A 22,777-nucleotide genomic window follows, 5' to 3' on the forward strand; every position below is an offset into this window, starting at 1 on the left:
TGCAGCTGGACCACCGCTGCAAGCAGTGAGGGCCTGCTTCCGGGCTCCAGCAGCCTTCCAACAGGCCCCTAGCGCAAGGGCAAAACAAGGTGGGGAACAGGAGGAACAAGGCAAAGAATTGGGAGAGTTGGGGAGGCAGATTGAGGCCAGGAAGGAGGACATATCAGTGGCAGCAGCCACCACCAATATCCTATCCTTCTTTCTGGCTTTGATCAGCCTTCCCAGGTCCACTTGGACTTGTGCCAGCTACATTACTGGCACAGGTCCAAGTAGATCCATTTAGTCAGTGGAGGCTTACACCCAGACAAGGTAACAAATGCTCCCTGACCTGCACCCCCCCCCCCCCCAAGCTGCAATGTGCACTCTGGTGACATGGCTGCATTGGCAGGTGCAGGGTTAAAAAAAAAATTCCAGATATAAAATGACTCAAATGGAAGGAGACACCTAACCTATCAGTGGCATCCCTGGTGTTAGGGCACGTGGTACCAGAGGGGAGCATCCCACAACATCCTGGAATGCCTGGAAAGCTATCTGAACCTCTAGAGGTCTCTTTAAACAGTACTTCTGTCAGAGACCCAGAAAGCTTTCTGAACATCACATGAGACTCCAGAGTGCCCAGGTAAGTGAGGGGGGGGGGGGCGCACTCTGCATTCATGACCCTGGGCATGACATCACCCAGGGTCACCACTGTAGCCTATATTGTTCTTCTAATTGCAGGTGGGACATCGATATCCACTGACTTGGTATCCACTGATTTGACTCACCACCAATACAGGGTTCTGTATTTAAATACCTTGTAACAAAGAAAAAAACACCAAAATCCAATTTCCTACCTTCATGCTGTTAAATAATTATAATGTCATTCCATTAGATTCCATTATTTGCTCTATCTAATGCCTGAATGCAGTATAGCATGTATACAATGCATTCTGGGATGACAATGGAGGAGCAAGAAACCTGGAAGTGGGTCTTTAAAGCTATTTTTCCATTGATTTGGTATCCACTGATTTTTTTATCCACTGGGAGTTCCAGAACAGAACCCCAGTGGATAACAAGGCACAACCTGTATCACCATAAAATTGCACTGGTCACCAAAATCAGTGTCCACTTAGACATTCCTTATCATGTCATTTCTTCTCCTATAGATGGGACCTGACAGTTTGGGACCAAAGGGAACAGGAGAATGCAGCAGGGCCAAGGTCCCAGGATGAAGTTTGGGTGTTCTCCCACCCCATTCTGTCTAATGTGTTGGTAAAAAAGCAGTCTATGTGTATAGTTTAATGAGAATCATATGGCGAAGATTCTTTTTCTGATTGATCCCCCCAAAAAAGGAGCAAAAGGTTTCAAAGAGAAAACACTTTACTTGCAACTAAAAAGCATGTATATTTCTTATTAATATAGAGTCCTAGACTTTGTACCTAGACAGAGTCCTAGACCTAGTGCAGGCCCTTGACTTTGGAACAGGGAATTCTTGAGCTATTTCCTTTGCATGTGTGGGTGAGAGTTCATGGCATGGTCATCCCCATGCAGTTGGCAGAGCTCATAGAGGGAGCTAGGGCATATTAGGAGGCCACAAAATTGAAAGAAGGAGGAAGAGGATGGAAACAAAGTAGCGACACACCTTCTCAGGTTATATACAAGCATTAAGGTCTGAGACAGATAACCTCTGAAAGCATTTTGTGTTTTAGATGATGCTTCCCATCATATGTAGATCTTAGTGATGATATTGTTTTAAATTTTAAATTTTAATATTTGATAATGTCATACTTTTCTCTTTTATGAGTCACTTCAAAGATTGGGACAATCTGCCTCCTGGACAATACACTGCCCCCTAGTGTCCCAAAGGTGGTGTTGTACCTACTTTCAAACACACTGGAAGCTGTAAAACACCATTGCCACACTAGGAATATCTTCTCTCACCCTAGTCCTGCCATGTTTTCTCACACTTCTAATAGCTGAGAAGGTTTACTGTGCATCTCTCAGCCAGAAGACAGACCCAGTTTCTTCTTGGCGTCACTACTGCATCAGTGACATGCATGCTGTCGGTCTTATCCCTCCCCACGTAATTCAGGTGAACTGTTTGTCTTCTGTTATTGTCACAATTTTTAGTCTTATTTTGTAAGGAAACATTACGTTAACTTTACATTAAGTTTCCATTTAAAGTGGAAACTTGTTCTAAGGTTTAGGTGGGAGGCTTCTTGGTGAACGCACAGGGGCCATCCAATCAACACAGCTGGCCTTTCCTGCATACTTGCAGTGCCTTTGTTTATCAGAGCTCACCTTTGGAGAAAAAATGGAATGTATGCAATGAACACACATGTAACCTGGCCACACTCAAGTTTATACGATTATGCCTACCTTTATACTTAAAAAGGAGTATGTAAGAGCAAGATCTACCCACCTGTAGAGAAACCCACCTTTTTTGCGGCTGCATTCTCTAGCTCTTCTGCATTCAAATTACTTTTCTGGACATACACACTAATGAAAAGGCTGCAGGCCCAGAGCAGGGAGTCATGCAGAGACACAAATGCAACAGACTTGGAGGGTCAGTATTTCTGCTTTGTCACAGCCTTAGGAATGATTGTGTCAGGGCCCCTCCCAGATACCCTGACCCCTGACTTATCCTGGAGCAGGTACCCCATGCCCAGGGTGGGGAGGCTTCCCTGGCCTTGAGAGAGGCAAAGAAGGTTGGCACACCCCAACCAGACAGAGGGGGCTGGCAGGGCAAACAAGGAACACAGAAGGAAACAAGCCAGGAATAGGAAAGGCCTTTTCTGCCCCACCTGAAGGAAGGGGAGGGGGCTTGCTCCATAAAACCGGGAAGCCAGGGATGGGAGGCAGGCAGTGTGAAGTAGGGAGCTGTGAGGTGAACAGCTCCTAAGCCAGATGTGGCAGCTCTGCTAAGGAGGAGGACAAGGGTGCTGGAACCCCCTTCCCCTCCAGCCAATCTGAGGCCTTCCTGGGGGTGGAACAAGCCTGCTCCAGACCCCTCCAGGGGTGGGCCCCTACAGATTGGATTAATTTCCTGCAGTGGAGATGGGTCAGAGATCCTAGGTTTTGAGGACCCTGACCGTAGTGAAAATTAAAACTATGTCACATTCCGGTCCAATAAAGATATGGGGAAAAAATTAACAAATGTTCAAATTTGAGCCTGCCCCCCCCCCACTGGTCCTGAGCAGAGTCATACTAGAAGGCAGTAAATCAACCATAATTTTAGGAGTAAGTTTGAGCCCTGCTGTCCAATGATAACATTTTCCAGTGTAGCTTTATTTAAAAAAGAAAACAGAAAAAAGATTTTCAGGGGGGCCAAGGAGAATTCATCCATAACCATACCCACAACAGACTCTCTCAAATTCCTTCCTTATGTATTTGTTTATTTATTGTTTAATTATTTATAGATTTGTAGCTTGCCTTTGGACCAAAATCATTCATTTCAAAAACCTGCCGGATGAAACGATGTGTTCACAGCTATCTTGAAAGGCCCAGCCAGGAGAATTTAGCATATTTCCTGTGGAAGGGAATTCTACAGAGCCACCACAGAAAAGGCACTAGTGCGCATACTTACTAATTTCATCTCAATAGATCCACACAGTAAGTTGTTTCTAATAACTGATCATTTGTTGCTAAGAACTCACTGGAAAAGCACAGTGTATAAAAAATTTACATGACTCAACACCATAAAACTGCACTTATCAGCCTTTATTTTCCAGTTTATAGTTCAATCCTATGCATTTCGACTCAGAAAAAAAATCCTATTCTTTTCAGTGAGACCTGCTCCCAGGAAAGCATGCATTGGATTGTAGTGTACTTCACTAGTTCCTCTGCACCTAGAACTGTTCATGAGACCATACAGGCACAACTACTCATACAGACTGGTGTTGCAAAACCAAAACTGTTCCTCTGTTTCTCACAATCAGCTTTCCTATTCTAAGGCTTTCATGGTTTGCCACTGCAGTACACAGCAGAGGCATTTAGATGACCTGACCTCTTGATGAACCAATAGAAGTCCTTCTATCAAGATAAACATTTTGCCACTCACAAAGGCTATCCAATGCATTACCTGTCACTGCCTATACTTCCAACTGCAAAGGAGATGACCAAAGCACCCCATAGAAGGAATGGGCACCTTCTTTCTGCAGGGCACCCAAAAAGGGAGTAAACAATGCCTTTTCCTCCTTTCTGGGAGGCCTGTGCAAAGTGAAAGAATGAGGATCTGGGTCAGAACTGGCTGGTACTGAGATTAGACCTGTCTTCCCTTTACAAGGAATCAGACAAAGATTAGGTGAAAATATCCTTGGAACACAGTGTATTGTGATCATGGACAGGGCCAAGAAGAACTGAACTTCAATCTTTCATGAAAAACCTTTCAGCCTGAATGCCTTCACCAAGGCCCTTTTCACTTCCTTGTTCCTCAGACTGTAGATCATCGGGTTTATCATGGGCGTGACAACCCCATACAACATGGAAACAATTCTGTCCTGCTTGGGGGAATACGTGGAGGTGGGGCGAACATAGGTGGCAATGGTGGTCCCATAGAACAGGCAAACTATACTCAAGTGAGAACCACAGGTGGAGAAAGCTTTGCGTCTGCCATCAGCAGAACGTATGCGCAAAATGGCAGAAATTATATATACATAAGAGATCAGGGTGACCAGAAAAGCTCCTCCTCCTAAAATACCAGCCACAAGAAGAACAACTAGTTCAGTGGGGTAGGTAGAAGAGCAAGAGAGAGCCATCACTGGGGGGATATCACAATAATACTGATTTATTTTATTGGGCCCACAAAAAGACAAAGTAAAGATTAGTGAGGTATGAACCATGGAATTGATTAAACCAGTTACCCAGGTCCCAGCAGCCAGCTGCACACAAAGCTGCTTATTCATGATGCTTGTGTATTGCAGTGGACTACATATGGCCGCATAGCGATCGTATGCCATCAGCGCAAGCAGGAAAATCTCAGTGCCCACCACATCAATGAGAAAAAATAACTGCATCACACAGCCAGCATATGTTATACTCTTGTCCTCTGAAAAGAGAACATGGAGCATCTTTGGCACTATGACAGTCGGGCAAAGGACATCTAGGAAAGACAAATTACTGAGAAAGAAGTACATGGGAGTGTGGAGTCGAGCATCTGTCCATATTGCCATGAGGATAGCCCCATTCCCTGCCAAGGTGATCAGGTAGATGGACAGAATCATCACAAAGAGAGCAATCTGCACTTCTGGGAGATCAGACAGTTCAGTGAGGTAGAAGTCCTTTGCTGTAGTCATGTTGGCTGCGTCCATCTTCCTGCCAATAAGAATTATTCACTGGGCTACCTGAAATTCAGGAGAGACAAAGACAATTTGTTATATCTAGAGTTGACTATGGAATAACCATTTATAATTAGTCAGTTATCTAATTATAAATCACTTAAGGAAAAGTTCAACTGTGTCATACATAGTTGAAGCACTCCACACCACACAGCCAGGAAAGATAGCAAGCGAGGGAAGCTGTGTGGGAGGGAACAGTGTGTACTAGACTAGATTTAATGTGAGGATTCTGTAGAATATTAGATCGTGCTCTTAAATCAGTTCACATACTGTCAAACTCAGTAGGCACCTGTTGAAGATTTTTGTCTGAGATTTTTTTCCTTTTCAGCATGTGATCAATTAGAGCTAATAAAGCAGAGTCATTGTTAGAAGGAAACACCAGTTTTTTTCATCACCTGCAGAACCTGATATATAACCTTTATGCCATATTTTGATACGTCATGCCCTTGTCTCAGATTCTTGGTGATGTCAAAATTTCTCATTTATTTCAAATAATGAAATATTTTTACAGTGAATAGTAAAAAAAAAAAAAAAAAATCAACATCTCTGAATCCTTTGAAAAATAGAGCAAATAATACCTTATTGGAGAATTCAAACATACAAAAATCACACACACATACTATATGATCAAAACCATTTTGGACCAAGCCCTACAGGATTCATAATCTCACAGTTAGAAGTTCCCACAATGTGACACTCACTACACTTGCCCATGCTAATGAAACTGATAGTGCTCAGCAATCTAAACTGAATGGTCAATATCAGCTTTTTTCAGAAGAATCCTGTACATGAAAACCCAGAACTAACTGAAACTTGCTTCTTAGGCTTGTAGCCTAAATCACACATTTTTTATCCAAACCCTCCAGCAGTAAACTAGCCTACTTCAGAGAGTAAGTGATGCTTCATTACACAAAATATTTTTTTTTAATGAAGCCTGGCATTCTTGTACATCTTCCATCAGTGTAAATAGGAGCATTCAATAAAATTACAGAAAAAACCCACATTAAGATTTTGTATTTGTACCTTAAGTATCTACCAACATTTCTCTTTCTTACTGGAGCTCAGGCTAAATGGTTGACAATAACAAGACACTGTAAAGATCACCATGTCTACCTCTTCCACAAAACCTACAGGATATCTAAGCACAGCATCCCTACAGGTCTGTCCTGTTTACAGGTGAGGACTTTAAGACTGCAACATGTCAACTTGTCAAAGATTATCAACTGAGCTCAAGACAGAGCCTGGATGTGAAGTCAGATTTCTGCTTTTTTGTTCACTGAATTATCACAAAAAGCACCTGACTGAAGAACAGCACTGCAAACCTTAAAATTTTGACTTCCCCTTGATTGTTGAGTCGAGAAAGGGTATCCGCTTGCCTTTTGGGTTTCCCTTGCAGTCTGGTCAACTCAGGAACAATCCTGTGAAGAATTTGTTGGAGTACAGAAAAATGACTGGCGTGACAATTCTGAAGTAATGTTTAAAAACATTGGTCATATCACACAAAGCAGCTTTTTACCACTAGAGGAAAAAAGCCATTAAGACAAATGATGTACCTTGAGACTCAGACATCTAAGGAATCTTGGAGCAAATGAAGTCTCAGAAGTTGTACAGAAGCTCATTTGACCACAAACTGTGTTGAATAAGCCCTGATCCATAGAAAAGAGAGGTGCCCATATTCTTATGAACCAAAGGGACTGTGTTAGTCATGACTAATTTCCTTCTCTGGCCTCAATAAAGCCAAAGGTGAAATAATTGTTTCAGGATTAAAGGACTTCTTTTCACATTGTATCTCACATTTCATTCATTCATCCATTCAAATAGTTTATATCTTAACTTTCCCTTCAAAAACAGGCCCATGCAGCTCACAGTATACAATAATTAAAACTATATATACAATAGTAAAAGTATTATTATAAAAGAGTGTGTGTGTGTGTGTGTGTGTGTGTGTGTGTGTGGGTGTGGGTGTGGGTGTGTGTGTGTGTGAGAGAGAGAGAGAGAGAGAGAGAGAAATAATTGTTGAGGGGGGAAGTCTCACTGTTCTAAAAGGTAATAAAGCAAAAATCTATAGAAAGAGCATGAATAGAAGGAAACAAGATTTTTTAAAATACCTAATCTGCATTACTCTTGTAATTATTGCCAAAATATTTAACTCATTGGAAATATTGAACTCTAAATGGAAATCAGTGTCCATTTAGACACTCCCTATCACACCAGTTCTTCTATTATTATTAATATAGATGAGGCCTGATAATTTGGGACTAGGTGAACACTGCATGGCCAAGGTCCCAAATTTCAGATAAACTTATAAATAAAAATAATTTTTTTTTTTATTTTTCAGATAAAAATTTCAGATAAACATATAAAGAGAAAACACTTTATTTACAATTTAAAAGTATGTACATCTCTGTTAGTAGTACAGGTCCTAAACTTTGGAACATGGAATTCTACAGTTATTCATTTTGCATATCGATGTATGGAAGCATGCAACGTTTAAAACACAAATTACCTTCATTCAAAGTATCTTCACTCACAAAATCTGCCAGATGGAGAAATGTGTTCATGGTCATCCTTAAAGGCCCAGCCAGGTGGATTTCGCATCTTTCCAGTGGAAGGGAATTCTATAGTTGCAGAGCCACAAATGAAAAGACACTAGTGCCCATGCTCATTTCACTCAGTATATGCATACAGCAAATCATTCCTAATAAAGGAACATTATGTCACAGAGGTCTCCTCCAAGTAAGGGAACAGCTGTCCCTTTTTTGCTGTCCTAATGGTCTGCACCAGTGATTTTGCTGGGGCAAGTCCGAGTGGACCTGGGTACGTGGATTGAGGGGACGGTTATTGGTGGCAGCAGCTCCACCAATATCCTATCCCAATTCCTGCCTTTAACTTACACCTGCCACAGGCCCAGTCCCCAGATAATTAAATCCATGGAGGGAGCAGTGCAGCACCATAATAACTTATCTGGGGCATACCCAGCCCTCCAGAGGTCATAATAATAATAAAATAATAAAACTTTATTTTTATCCCGCCCTTCTCCCTAACGGGACCCAGGAGGTCATGCACCACCTCCTGGCCTCATCAGAAGATCTCCCAGACATGACTGGAAGTCACATCCAGTTCACAGTGGCTACTTCTGGCAACTTCAGAACATCTCTAGACACAACCAGAAGTTGCTGGCACAAACTGGAAGTGATTACCAGTCACTTCTGGGAGCTCCTCTGAGGCCCTTCAGCTGTGGTCTTGGCATCCATGGATACTCAAATCTGCAGATGCTAAGTCCCTGGATCAGGGGGGCCCATTGGCTTTCCTGACCATGGCTTTCCAGATATTGCTTCCACTCAGGAAATCACTGAGTTCCCTTTAAAGAGCTAACGATCCTTAATGAGGTGCAGTGCAATCCTATCTTGTGCTGGAACAGGCAGGCCAGTAGGTAGGCCTGTGCTGTATCCAGCACAAGATTGGGCCAGAATTGGTTCAGCCAGAGGCAAGGGGAAACGTTCCCCCTTATCCCTGGGTAAGCCACCACAGCCCTAATGGGTCTCCTCAGAGCTGCACCACCTCAGGAGGTGACGCAAGTTCGAGGAGAATGGAGCGGCTTGGAGCCGCTTCATGCTGCTTGGGCAATGGGGTTGGGATCCAGCATAACTGCCGGTTCCAGCCCCACCTCCTGCTCCCCGGAACCCCCCCCCCCAAGCTCAGCCAGTGCAGCCTTCCCTTTCTGTGTCGGCACGGAGGCTGAATGCAGCCTCTCTGGGCCAGCGTGCATCCCTCAACCGGCTCCGCTGACACATGAAGAGGCACAAAAGTGCTTTATGGCATGTTTGTGACCCTCCTGGACTGGCGCAGGGGTCCTAATAAGGATTGTGCCCTTAATTATCTTTAATTATCTTGGATGTTTCCTAGGGAAGGTTCCTAAATGACTGGGAGGCCTCTGCTGAAAAGCTGATAGTCAATAAGCACCTGAGGGGAGGGGCAGAGGTCACTCACTCACACACACATACACCTTAGCAGAAAAGAAGAACAAAGGAAAGTAGTGCCACATTTTCTCAGATGTAAGCCCCACTGACTTCAATAGAACTTACAGCTCCATAGGTGTGTATAGAACTGTGGCCTCAGTCAAAAAACTGCTGCCAAATCTGGTTAAACCAGTCCAGTCGAGCAGTAGTAACACAATAGAAGGGAAATTATAAAAGGCAATCCCTGCAGCGTAGCACTTTCACCTGGGCAGAAATTCCCCTGCTCCCGGTTCCTCCCATCTCCCAGAGTTTCTCTCAGCTCCATTTAGCAAGTTCCCCCTGCCTGCCCTCCACTAATCTTCTAAATGCATTAGTGTTACAATAAGGAAGGACTGGGGCAGTTGAGTGGGGGGGGGGGTGGTACTGGAGGAGAGTGAAGTGTTCACAGTCCAGATGGGAACATGCGGAATGCCGGAGCTTTTAACAGAACAGCAGCACCATGAGGGTTTGACAGGTCACTGTGCTTCCAGGAAACTGATCACAAGGAGATGGATGTGCTGATGGACTTCTCTAATAAAGGGGGAAAAAAGAAAGAGAAAGACATATTGCAGTGTGAGAGAGAGACAGGATGTGTTACAGTCTTTTTAGAAGAAGAGGGATCGTAGGGGTCTGCTGCACTAGAGGGATGTCAGCAAGAGCATTCTATTCAAGTCTAGTTGCAATACTAAATAAGTCTTCCTTCTGCTCATCAATATTTAAATCTATTATTTTTAAAAACATCAAAGCTGCAACACTTACTTGGGAGTTAGTCCCGCTGAACACAGTGTGCCTGATTTCTGAATAAACATGCAGAGGAGTGCACGGTAAAATGATGCTTGGATTTTATGTTTAGGATTCATTTGCTTTTATTGGTTGCTTGAAGTGTTTTAAGTTTCTGTTATTACCTGGTTGTAAATGAAACTTGAGTGTATATCTTGGCTGCATTTATAAATCACTTTTTTTTGCAACCCAAGGCAGCTTGCAGTCCATAATAATACCTGCAATGTAATAGACAACGCAGCACAAAAGCAAAATGGGATTGGGTGGGTAAGGTAAAGGAGAAAATCCAGGAACCAGCTCTGCCATACTAATTATAAGCTGGCAGAATGGCCACTGAGAGGTACAGTTCAAGGAGTGGAGGACCAAAGTGCCGGTCAAACCTAGCCAGGCTCCTGGAGAGGGTGTTGCTGCCCTACCTATCCCTCAGATGTAGCCAGACGGAAAGGTTGTGGAATGACAGCCCAATCCTGAGCTGCCAGGTGCCCAGAAGACCTGCGGCACCAAAATGGTTGCCGCTGCATCCTGTTGGGACTGGGCAGCCACCAGAGTCTCCTTGGGGGAAGGGGACATTCATCCCCTTCCCCAGGGTAAGGGTGCAGGCCCTACAATGGGGCTACTCAAATCTGCACCAGCTATTTTTCCAGCACAGAGTTGAGAGTCTCCTTGTCGGGCTGGAAGACCCATATACTGGATCTGGTGGATCATGGCTATTCATGTGGCAGATTATGGCAATGGATTTATTCATGGCTACCGTGATTTTACGTACTGTGGTTTTATTGTGTGTGTTTTATTATGTGTGGATTTTATCGCATATGTTGTAAATCACTTTGGGCACCCGATTTGTTCCATAGGGAAAGGAAACATATAAATCTGCAAATAAATAAATTTGTATTCCATTCCATTCATTCACAAAAATGAATACATGCACCTTACAGTCTATCTTGAAGACATTCTCAGCTACATCAGGCTTGCAGCTGCTTTGTGATTCATGAGAAGGTCATGTGCTAGCCCTCCATTGTTTGGTTCTCCCACTTACCAGAATGTGCCCTCTGTTTGTGTGGTAGGAGACTGTAAATGCTCACAGACTCCTGCAGCACAGCCAAAGAAATGTGTGATACAGGCTTCCAATCAGGCAAAGACTGCACAAATTATGTTTACAAACAACCCACATCATGCAAGCCCTTGTAAGCATGTTGAGAACTTGAAAGCATTCATGCTCTCCCAGAGTTCAGATGGAGAACCCATGCTGCTGGGGTGAAATGGTCTGTTGTAGCGGATTGTGATTAACTAACATGGACAAAACCAGGCTTTGTGCAAAGGGGAGAGGGGCAGGTCAGAACAGGAAAAGGGAAAAGGAGAAACATTGAGCCAATTTTGTGGTTTGCACAGGCACTTTTTTCTTCTTGTTAAGGGAAGACATTGTACCTGAACGATCATTAATTCCAGGGACCCAGAACCTGCCTACCTTTTCTTAATTTAAAGTAATGTCTTTGAAGTGCAGTTGAATTTTAATGATGCACTTAGGAGCCAATTTGCTAGAACTTTTGGATTCCTTGCATAAGTTATTTCATAGAAGGCTGGCAAGCGCTAACTTTTTAATTGTGCTCTTGAGGGCTGATTAGAATAACTAGGAGCTGACACTGTTATTGAAGGGATGAGTCAATTACACTAAACTGATCACTTCAAAACCGGAGGCATAAGCACCCAAGGGAACAGGCCCCTGGGAATTTTCATTTTTGTTGCCAGAGTTGAGACTATTAGGCTGAAGCAGTGCACACAAGACTCCACAACGCATTTCTTAGGGAGTTCAAAAATTCACTGCAGATCATTCCCGAGGAGAGATTAGTAAAACGAAAACTAATTGTGTGCACTCTGACTCCAAGACTACACAGAAGATTAACCTGGAGATTCTGATCTTTGTTCCGTTCAGTACTACAGAATGAATCAGATCTGAGCATGAGTATCATTCATGTTAACCGTTCTGCATTTCCATCTTCCAGTCTCTGGTCATCATTTGTCCTAGCCCCTGCTGACCCACACGACAAAGCCCCAAACAGAACATGTAATTGGGAGCTGCTTACAGAAAGCAGCTATAGGTGGCCTAGTTAATTTGCTGCAAGACAACAGAAGATCAGGAAAGGGGGTATTCACTTACAATACTTGAAACTCAAGTTAGACTCAGGCTAATGGCAAATCCTGCCATGGTGACAAAAAATGACCCACCTGTTTAGGAAAAGATAGTGAACCACAGTATTTATATTTCTAGCTCACCTTTTCTCCACTTGCATGGATGTCCATGTCAGTTGCAGAGCTGCACACTAGCGTTCATGTTGGACAATAATCACACTGATACCCAGGGCCACCCTTAGGAGCTGTGGGGCCCAATGTGAAACATTTTTGCGGGGGAGCTATCCCCGCCCCCCCTCCCGTCCCCACTCACCAGAACAAGTGGAAGTGGCAAGTCAGGAGCTGATAGCGCCCCACACAAAGTGCAGTACCCCAAAGTAGGTGGCGGTGTGTGATGTGATAACGTCACTGCCAACTGCTTCAAAGTCCCAGGGAGGGTGGGAGGACCATCCAGAAGATTCCATGCCAATGCAAGTTGTTAAATGGCAGATGAGGTGCTCTTTGCCTATCTCCTGCTGTGGCTAAGTGGTTAGCAAGCAGCTTTGTGGAATAGCTGGTTCTAGACCTGACTCCTGTTCTTATTTTGTGTTCCTGGCATGGGTGTTTCTCTCCAGTCATGCCTTCATCTCTCAGCACACTGGCAAGGCACTAAAATGGTCAAACATCAGTTTTTGGACAATTGACAAGGCACACTGTGCTACCAATGTGGGGGGGGGGGAGCTCATATTCCCCAACTGTCCTACTAATAAATGAGCATCTCCCAAATTACCATGGGACACCTGGGGACCATTCATGGCACACCAATGTGCCACGAATCAGTCGTTGAAAATAACTGCTATAGAGAAACTTACATGTTTGTTTCAAATGGCTGCTCTCTTCCAAGGGAGTTATCTTTCTGGCTTTGCTCTGCAATGCTGCACTGAAAATTCCTTAGATATGTGTGTGTGTGAGTACAATGACCCTGGGCACAGAGGCTCCTAGCAGTTCTTTGCCCCTTTCTGCGCTGATGCCATTACAGTTCTCATGAGAGATGAGCTCTGTGGCATCCTTGTGTCATGTTCTCTCTCTCTCTCTCTCTCTCTCTCTCTCTCTCTCTCTCTCTCTGTGTGTGTGTGTGTGTGTGTGTGTGTGTGTGTGTGTGTGACTACTGTTCTTGGGGTCTCTCCATAGGTGGGGGTGGTGCCTGTTTCTGTGTTGTTCACTCCTAACTGCTGGGGGGGGGGGTTTCCAGCATTGGCCGCTTGTTGGTCCTGCTCCTGGCTCAGTTTACTCTGGTGACACTTCTGTGGCTGACAGTGATGGGGCTGATTAGATGCAATGATTAGCTCCTTGAACATCACACTGATGACACATGGATGTCATAAGAACATAAGAACAGCCCCACTGGATCAGGCCATAGGCCCATCTAGTCCAGCTTCCTGTATCTCACAGCAGCCCACCCAATGCCCCAGGGAGCACACCTGATAACAAGAGACCTGCATCCTGGTGCCTCCCTTGCATCTGGCATTCTGACATAGCCCATTTCTAAAATCAGGAGGTTGCAGATACACTTCATGGCTTGTAACTTGTAATAAATTTTTCCTCCAGAAACTTGTCCAGCCCCCTTTTAAAGGCATCCAGGCCAGATGCCACCACCACATCCTGCAGCAAGGAGTTCCACAGACCACCACACACTGAGTAAAGAAATATTTTCTTTTGTCTGTCCTAACCCTCCCAACAATCAATTTTAGTGGATGTCCCCTGGTTCTGGTGTCATGTGAGAATGTGAAGAGCATCTCTCTATCTACTTTATCCTTCCCATGCATAATTTTGTATGTCTCAATCATGTCCCCCCTCAGGCATCTCTTTTCTAGACTGAAGAGGCCCAAACGCCATAGCCTTTCCTCATAAGGAAGGTGCCCCAGCCCTGTAATCATCTTAATCGTTCTCTTTTGCACCTTTTCTATTTCCACTATATCCTTTTGGAGATGTGGCGACCAGAACTGGACACAATACTCCAGGTGTGGTCTTACCATCGATTTGTACAATGGCATTATAATATTAGCCATTTTGTTCTCAATACCTTTACTAATGATCCCAAGCATAGAATTGGCCTTCTTTACTGCCGCCACACATTGGGTCGACACTTTCATCAAGCTGTCCACCACCACCCCAAGATCTGATCTGTCACAGACAGCTCAGAACCCATCAGCCTATATGTGAAGTTTTGATTTTTTGCCCTAATGTGCATGACTTTACACTTACTTACATTGAAACACATCTGCCATTTTGCTGCCCATTCTGCCAGTTTGCAGAGATCCTTCTGGAGCTCCTCACAATCACTTCTGGTCTTCACCACTCGGAAAAGTTGGGTGTCGTCTGCAAACTTAGCCACCTCACTGCTCAACCCTGTCTCCAGGTTATTTATGAAGAGGTTGAAGAGCACAGCTCCCAGGACAGATCCTTGGGGCACACCGCTTTTCACCTCTCTCCATTGTGAAAATTGCCCATTGATACCCACTCTCTGTTTCCTGATCTTCAACCAGTTCCCAATCCATGAGAGGACCTGCCCTCTAATTCCCTGACTGTGGAGTTTTTTCAGTAGCCTTTGGTGAGGGACCGTGTTGAACGCCTTCTGAAAGTCCAGATATATAATGTCCATGGGTTCTCCCACATCCACATGCCAGTTGACCTTTTCAAAGAATTCTAAAAGGTTCGTGAGGTAAGACTTACCCTTACAGAAGCCATGTTGATTCTCCCTCAGCAAGGCTTGTTCGTCTATGTGTTTTGAGATTCTATCTTTGATGAAGCATTCCACCATCTTACCCGGTATAGATGTTAGGCTGACCGGCCTATAGTTTTCCGGGTCCCCCTCCTTCCCTTTTTAAAGATCGGTGTGACATTTGCTATCCTCCAATCCTCTGGCACCGTGGCCGTTTTGAGGGACAAGTTGCATATTTTAGTCAAGAGATCAGCGACTTCATTCTTCAGTTCCTTAATAACTCTTGGGTGGGTGCCATCAGGGCCCAGTGACTTATTGATCTTTTATTTATCAATGAGGTCTGAAATCTCTTTAACCTCTATCTGATTTAATTCCTTGGTCAGGAGGGGCCGAGGTCTTCTGCCGTGAAGACAGATGCAAAGAACTCATTTAATTTCTGTGCCATCTCTAAGTCTCCTTTTATCTCCCCTTTCCCTCCCTCACCATCCAGAGGGCCAACCGCTTCTCTGGCGGGTTTCCTGCTTCTAACATATTTGAAGAAGCTTTTATTATTCCCCTTAATGCTGCTGGCCATGTGTTCCTCATAGTCTTTCTTGGCCTCCCGTATCACCTTCTTACATTTCTTTTGCCACAGTTTATGTTCCTTTTTATTCTGCTCATTAGGGCAAGACTTCCATTTACGGAAGGAAGCTTCCTTGCCCTTTACGGTCTCTCTAACTTGGCTGGTTAGTCTCTGTAACTCCTGGCTTAGTCAAGCCCTTCTTCCTATGCAGTATACACTTCTGCTGGGCCTCTATTACTGTTGTTTTAAGCAGTCTCCATGCACTCTGGGGAGATTGGACTCTTTTTACCTTCCCTTTCAACCTCCTTCTAACCAGCCTCCTCATTTGAGGGAAGTCCGCTCGTTGGAAGTCAAGGGTTTTTATGAGAGATTTGCCTGGTATTCTTCCCCTGACGTGCATGTCGAAACGAATCGCAGCAAGATCACTGTTCCCCAATGGCTCAATAATACTGACATCTCTAACCAAGTCCTGAGTACTGCGCAATATTAAATCCAGAGTTACATGTCCACTGTGTCTCTGTCCTCTATCATCTGTGTCATACAGATGATATGCCAACATCATGGGGATGACACTCATACGTCAGACCAGTGCCATGCTGATGATGTGCTGATATCAGGACACTGTTCCATGGATAACAGACTATGTCATGTTCCCATGGATGCTAGGGTTGTGGTTGGGAAGAGCTGTGCCAGAGTTGCTTTGCTTTACCTAGATAGGCTTGACATTTTGCCTTAGTTGTGCCAGCATCCCAACCCCAATGCCATGGTGTTGCCAGGGCAGGTTTAAGATATGACAGGTGTCATCATGGTAGCCATGCAGTGTCAACACACAGCCCAATCCTAACCCACATTCCAGAGCAGATGCAGCCGCAATGCAGCCCTGAGGTAAGGGAGAAGGCATCCATGACTCTAGCCCAGGGGTGCTCACACTTTTTTGGCCCGAGAGCTACTTTGAAACCCAGCAAGGCCCGGAGATCTACCAGAGTTTTTTTTACAATGTTCGCGCCATCATAACATATAACATTTATGTGTACAATGTATGTTGGTGTACCTTGAGCCCCACTGAGTATAACAGGACTTACTCCTGAGTAGACATGCCTAGGATTAGGCTGTGAGGCTGCAATCCTAGCCACACTTACCTGGGAGTAAGCCCCATTGAGTACAATGGGCCTTACTCCCGGCGTTTCCTCCCAGAGGCACCTGAAGGGGGGGGGGGTCGGCACTCCGCGATCTACTCATTTTGCCTCGCGATCTACCGGTAGATCGCGATCTACCTATTGAGCACCCCTGCTCTAGCCCTTTGCAGAATGCACATGCCCTGTGTCACCACTGCATGGAAAGTCAGTTAAGATTGGGCTAACAGTATCCTAATAGGACAGGGCCATTGAGACCCAAGCAGCCTTGATGAAACATATTTTGGGGGTTCTCTCCATCCAGATAAGTCCTCTCTCCCGTTGAGATCTTTCCATGAAGTAATATCACCAGGAAGATCAGTAATATCACCAGGAATTTAAACAATTCCATTCCTAAAATTCTCATCATTGCTAGTCATTCTCTGCTTTCCAGAGTTAAGCTAAAATACTTTTGCATTAGCAAGTTTTTAATATCCATTAGGAGTTAAAATGTGAGCTAGTCTTGATTTGGTCAATAAGTAGAGAGTTCTTATAATTTTTATGATACGTTTTTAAGTCTATTATGTCAAAATAATGTTGGAAGCTTCCTTTATTTTATGAAAAATAGGAGAACAGAAAGATTTAATATAAAAAATTGAAGGGCAAGAGGCTTAGCTTTCACTAGGAAGAAATTTCGTCTATCTAAAGGATAGATATCTAAAGGATATCTAACATTTAAAATAAAATGTTAAAGACCTAACCAGAAATGACATTCCAGTGGAAGGGAAGAGTTATTTTAAGGAGAGGTTGAGCAGGAGAATTTGTAGCAAACCTTATTCTAATTGCTGTTAACAACTGGACCTTTGGGTCTACCCTTTGGCCTACAAATTCTCCCCACCCCATATTAATGGAGTCATAAAAACAATGAAGCAAATAAAGTCTACCTGTCTATATATGGTATATATCAGTGATTCTCAGTGATTTTTAGCACCAGGGCCCACTTTTTAGAATGACAATCTGTCGGGACCCAGCAGAAGTGATGTCATTAACCTGGAAGTGATGTCATGGCCAGAAGTGTTGTCATCAATTAGGCTGCAATCCTAACCACGCTTTCCTGAGAGTAAGCCCCTCTGAACAAAATAGGACTTACTTCTGAGTAGACCTGGTTAGGATTGTGCCCTTAGGCTTCAAACCAAAGCCACAATCAGCCAAAGGTCGCATTACACAGTGCACTCATGCTGTTATTTTGCGTCGCTCAGAATTCAAACATTCCAGTTTGGAGCAAAATGCAGACTTGAATCCTTCTCCAAACACACAGTTCTGTTCTGTTTCCAGTGCCAGATTTTCCCACCTATTCAGGGCAAAGCACCATACCTCTCCCCTACCAAGAGCCCACTCTGCCCAGCACTCTGTACCCTGTATTTTCTGTTCTGTAGTTTTAATGGCAGCTGAGCCAGGTAGTATGCAACCTACCTGAAATTGGCTCACAACCCATCTAGTGAATCCCAACCCACAGAGGAAGTCCGGAGGTGGAGGTCTGGTGGAGGTCCAGAGGTCACTTCCAGGCATGCCCTGGGGCAGCACAGCAACCAGGATCACCACTGGTTGAGGGGTTGGTGTGTATGATCTGTTCCTTTTGTGTGTTTTCATGGGTTTGCAAAGTTTATGTATATGTCAAGCAGCAGAGGACCTGGCCTCTTGCAAGAAGCTCTGATTAGTAGTCAACAGCATTGTATTTAGATACTACATTTCAAGAAAACAAACATTTGCAAAGCAGTATACATGACAAACAAATGAAAAGGTAGTGTCCTGTCCCAAAGAGGCTTACAATCAAAAAGAAAAAAAATAGTTGTAGTAGACCGCCCTTATCCATAGAATAACATAAATGAAGTGATATGTGCCTGCCTTGTGGGCTTATGGTATAAATGTGATAGAAGAAAAACAGCAGAAGAAGGGGTCCGGAAGCTGCAAAGGGAGGGGGAAGAGCATGGCAAAGGTAGCAGGGTGGATAGGTGTACATCCAATTACACAAATTTAATTTCAGGTAGAGGGTGAGAGGGGTGAAACCAAGTGTATCACAGAAAAGTTTTGAGAAAGAATTCAAAGGAATAGCAGGCCAAGCCTGTAACTTAGTGGTGGACTATGTGCCTTGTGTGCCGAGTCTCAGATTCACTACCCAACTTCTCCAGTGCACATAGATTTCAGGTAGGTGAGCTGGGAAAAGACACTGTCTGAGGTCCTGGAAGGTCACATAGTAGACAGTACTAGGCTAATCTGGCATAAAGCTGCTTTAGATATTCCACAACTCACTTGCTCCTTTTAAATTGCCAGCAAATTTGCACTACACTAATACAGATGGATATTTGGTGACATCTAGTGGTTATTCTTCATAATACAAAGTTGACGAATCTTTTTTCAGTCCAAAGATATGATATGGGAAGGTCTTCATCTGTGGGTCCTGGTATTCAGAGGTCAAAACACAGAGACCAAGTAAAAGAAATTTAGGATTATACTCTGAAAGTTACTCTGTCCATTTCTAATCAAGGATGCAGTACCTCACCCTTTTTGTTACTGTATAGCCTATACAGTATAGGTGGGTCCACAACCAACATAATCGTATTTAGTGTAACATATATTTAAACCAGGGGTGTCCAAACCCCAGCCCAGGGGCCACTTGCGGCCCTCAGAGGCTCCCAATCAGGCCCTCAGGGAGCCCCCAGTCTCCAATGAGCCTTTGGCCCTCCAGAGACTTGCTGGAGCCCGTGCTGGCCCGACACAACTGTTCTCAGCAAGAGGACGACTGTTTGACCTCTCACCTGAGCTGTGGGATGAGGGCTCCCTCCACTACTTGCTGTTTCACATCTGTGATGCAGCAGTGGCAGCGAAGGAAAGGCTGGCCTTGCTTTGTGCAAGGCTTTTTATAGGACTTGAGTTACTGCAAGACCGTCATTCATTCATATAAGTTCCATCTCTAATATATTAATTTATGTAAATTTATTCAAATTTTAAATGTAAATTAATTCTTTTTGTCCCCAGCCCCCGAAACAGTGTCAGAGAGATGATGTGGCCCTGCTGTCAAAATGTTTGGACACCCCTGATTTAAACTCTGCCCACTTTTGCATTGTTGAACTTATAGAAGGCTGGCCCAAGATCTCCTGATGCCTGAGGTGGCATGCCAAATATTGTCCCTCCCCTTAGTCAATGGTGTTCTGGCCTCTGCTTTTCCCATTCTCCAATTTCTAATGCAGCACTCTCGTCCCCTCCACACTTCCTCTTCCTCTCTGTCCTGCAGCAGCGTACCAAGGTCATTTTTGGCACCTCCCCATGATAAAGTTATTTTCAGTAATAGTCATGACATGAAATGAGTAATAATAATGGCCTGAGAAGAAGTGCAGACAGTGAACATTTTCTTTTATTGAAGTTTGTATATATATAATATAAAGTAACTTTGTAAATTTGTACATGTATTTGGTATATTCATATATAGTCATGTCTTGGCATCTGCGGGGGCTGTTACCCACAGATGCCAAAATCCATGCATCATGAAATCCACAGACCGACACTTACAGGACCTCCAGACTCAACCAGAGGTTGCTTCTGGAGGAGTTCTGAGACTTGGAGAGGCCATGCATGGTATCCCCATGTCTCAGAAGGCCTGTCTGAGGCCTCCAAGATGTGTCTCAGTGGCCTAAGACAGGCCTTCTGATACTCAGGGAGGCCATGGGAGCCTCCCTGCATCTCAGACCAGCTCCAGACATGACCAAAGGAAACCTCTGGTCACATCCAGAGGGTACAGGTTGGTTTGACTCTGCGAGTCCGTATCACACAGATGGTCAAATCTGCAGATTCCAAATCCATGGATAAAGAGAACTGACTCCTATAATTTTATAACTTTGTATGTATAATCATACCAATAAACAATTGAAAAATAAGTGTAAAAGAAATGTTTTCATCTTGAAAAAAATAAGTTTAAACATCTTGGGGCAGCCTGTTGGACACTGCAGCCTGGCACCCGGGGCCTCCCAGCCATCCTCTTTGTAGCTATCCTGCTGTCCTGCTCTTCCTTTACCAATCCAGGGAATGGGAGGAGAAGGAGGAGCAATGGAGACAAGTAGGTTGATAGAGACAAGTATCCCCCACCAATCTGCTGCCGGAGGCAACTACTTATTTGGCCTCATGGCTGGGCCAGCCCTGCACTTATAGTTGCACAAACTAGTACCAATAACACAAGTGCTTTTTTAATTTCAGGCTCAGCATAAGCCTCAGCCATGGAATCAAGCTTTCCCTTGCAGTTGTGTCAACAGGGGGTATGGACAACACCTGGTGGTAGCCTCAGTGGGGGTGGGAAGGTTTTGGAAATCATTTGGAAAATTTCTGTTTATGAATAATACCATCATGTTATATATTATTGGAAAGGTAATGTCATGCAGAACGTAGCAAAACAGACCATGTTGAATTATCTGTATTCTATCAAATAATATGGCCAATCAACCAGAAAAACAAACACAACTGCCTTACAGCCCAATCCTGAGCTGCCCAGTGCCCAGAGCTACAGCAGCTGCCAAAATGGCTGCCACTGCATCCTGAGCATGTCAGGCAGCTGCCAGTGGCTCCCAACATCTATCTGGGGAAAGGGGATATTTGTCCCCTTCCCCTCAGTAAGTGAAGTGGCCTGCATTTGGGCTACGACTCTGAACCGGCTATTTAGCCAGCACTGAATAAAGCATGTTCGGCCAGGAGGCTGGATGTGGGGCTATGGATCCGGCGAAGCCTAGCTTCACCAGTCCTGCCCCGCTCCCTCCTCCTGCCCCACCCTCCCTCCACCTTGGAACGCCTCCACCTACATTCCCACTCACCTCTCCACTGCCTGGTGCTCACATGGGGCTTCAGGCAGTGGTCCTCTGTCCACCAGTCAGCGCTATCTCAGCACATTTGTGATAGTGCCAACTGGCGCTAGGCAAACACACATCGCTCAGGATTTCCTTAATTCAAAACTGACCAATTAGATTGATTGTTCTGAGAGCCAATGAGGTGTTATTATCAGCAGGAAACCAATGAGTCAGCTCTCATTTCCATGTAGCAGAGCTAATACTAGAACTCTTATTCAGTTGTGTGTGTGCCATCAAGTTGGTCACTGATTTTTGTTGGGTGATTAGTGATTTGTTGGGTGACCTATGCTGCTATATAGATAAACGAATACCATATATACTTGTGTATAAGTAAAACAAAATTATGCCTAAAACTGACACCACCATTGTTAACCCCAGAATGCATTGGTATAAATGCTATACCACATTCAGCTTCTAGATGGGGTGAATAATGGAATCTAATGGAATGACTGCAATATAGTGAATGCAATATAGTGCAATATAGAATGCAATATAGTGTCTACCTTGTTACAAAGCATTTAAAGGTGGATCCCAGTATCCACTGATTTGGGTATCCACTAAGGGTTCCAGAATGTGGAACTGAAGTCCCACTGTATACAAATATATGTGCTCTTTTCTCTCTTCTTCCAGGTGACCAGAATAATCAGAGGTTCTGATATTAATTTCCAGAGGGCTTTGACGTACAGATAAGCAAACTTCTCTTGTACACTGTTCCTTCCCTAAGGAAGAGCATCTGTTTGCTACTTCAGGAGTCTCTTGTGATTGGTAGAGCATTTATTTAAAGCAAAGATTGTGCCATTTCTCTGAGTCTTACAAGTTCTGAGCTTTCAACAGGCTGCTGAATTTGATTTCTAAATTGCTTTAGAAGCTGAATGCATATGGAAAGTAGTACATCATTGATCTCTGTTTCTTCCCTTCTCTCTAACTCCCTTCTCCTTTTGACTCACGTTGCTGTTCCTTTTAGATTGAGAGCTTGCATGCATGGTCCTGCTTTTTCTATTTTTTACAGCACAGAATGCATATTCGGCATTGTTATACATAATAAATGTTGATTGTAATGATGAACAGGTAGTTCATTCATTTTGGTAGGAAATCACTTTCGAACAAGCACACCCAAAAAAGTCCACTGTTGAACATGTACTATTTCTTCAATCTTGCAATTTGAAAAGAAAACCATGTGACTTTGCTGGGTAAGAGGAGCTTCTGTAAACTGCTTGATGGGTGGAATGTCTTCTATGTTGTAATGGTATGCTTAGAAATTGCGCCATTGAAATCTTGAAGTGAGGGAATGCT

General features: G+C 44.1%; 1 protein-coding gene across 1 annotated transcript; it reads right to left on the bottom strand.

Annotated features, from left to right (window-relative positions):
- Positions 1–4,352: 4,352 nt before the first annotated feature.
- Positions 4,353–5,288, bottom strand: LOC136663420 (olfactory receptor 5V1-like). Its single transcript, XM_066640306.1, has one exon. It carries the CDS (start codon positions 5,286–5,288, stop codon positions 4,353–4,355), a length of 936 nt encoding a protein of 311 aa, XP_066496403.1.
- Positions 5,289–22,777: the final 17,489 nt, after the last annotated feature.

The sequence above is a fragment of the Tiliqua scincoides genome, chromosome 1 (assembly GCF_035046505.1).
Source record: "Tiliqua scincoides isolate rTilSci1 chromosome 1, rTilSci1.hap2, whole genome shotgun sequence".
NCBI classification, from domain to species: domain Eukaryota; kingdom Metazoa; phylum Chordata; class Lepidosauria; order Squamata; family Scincidae; genus Tiliqua; species Tiliqua scincoides.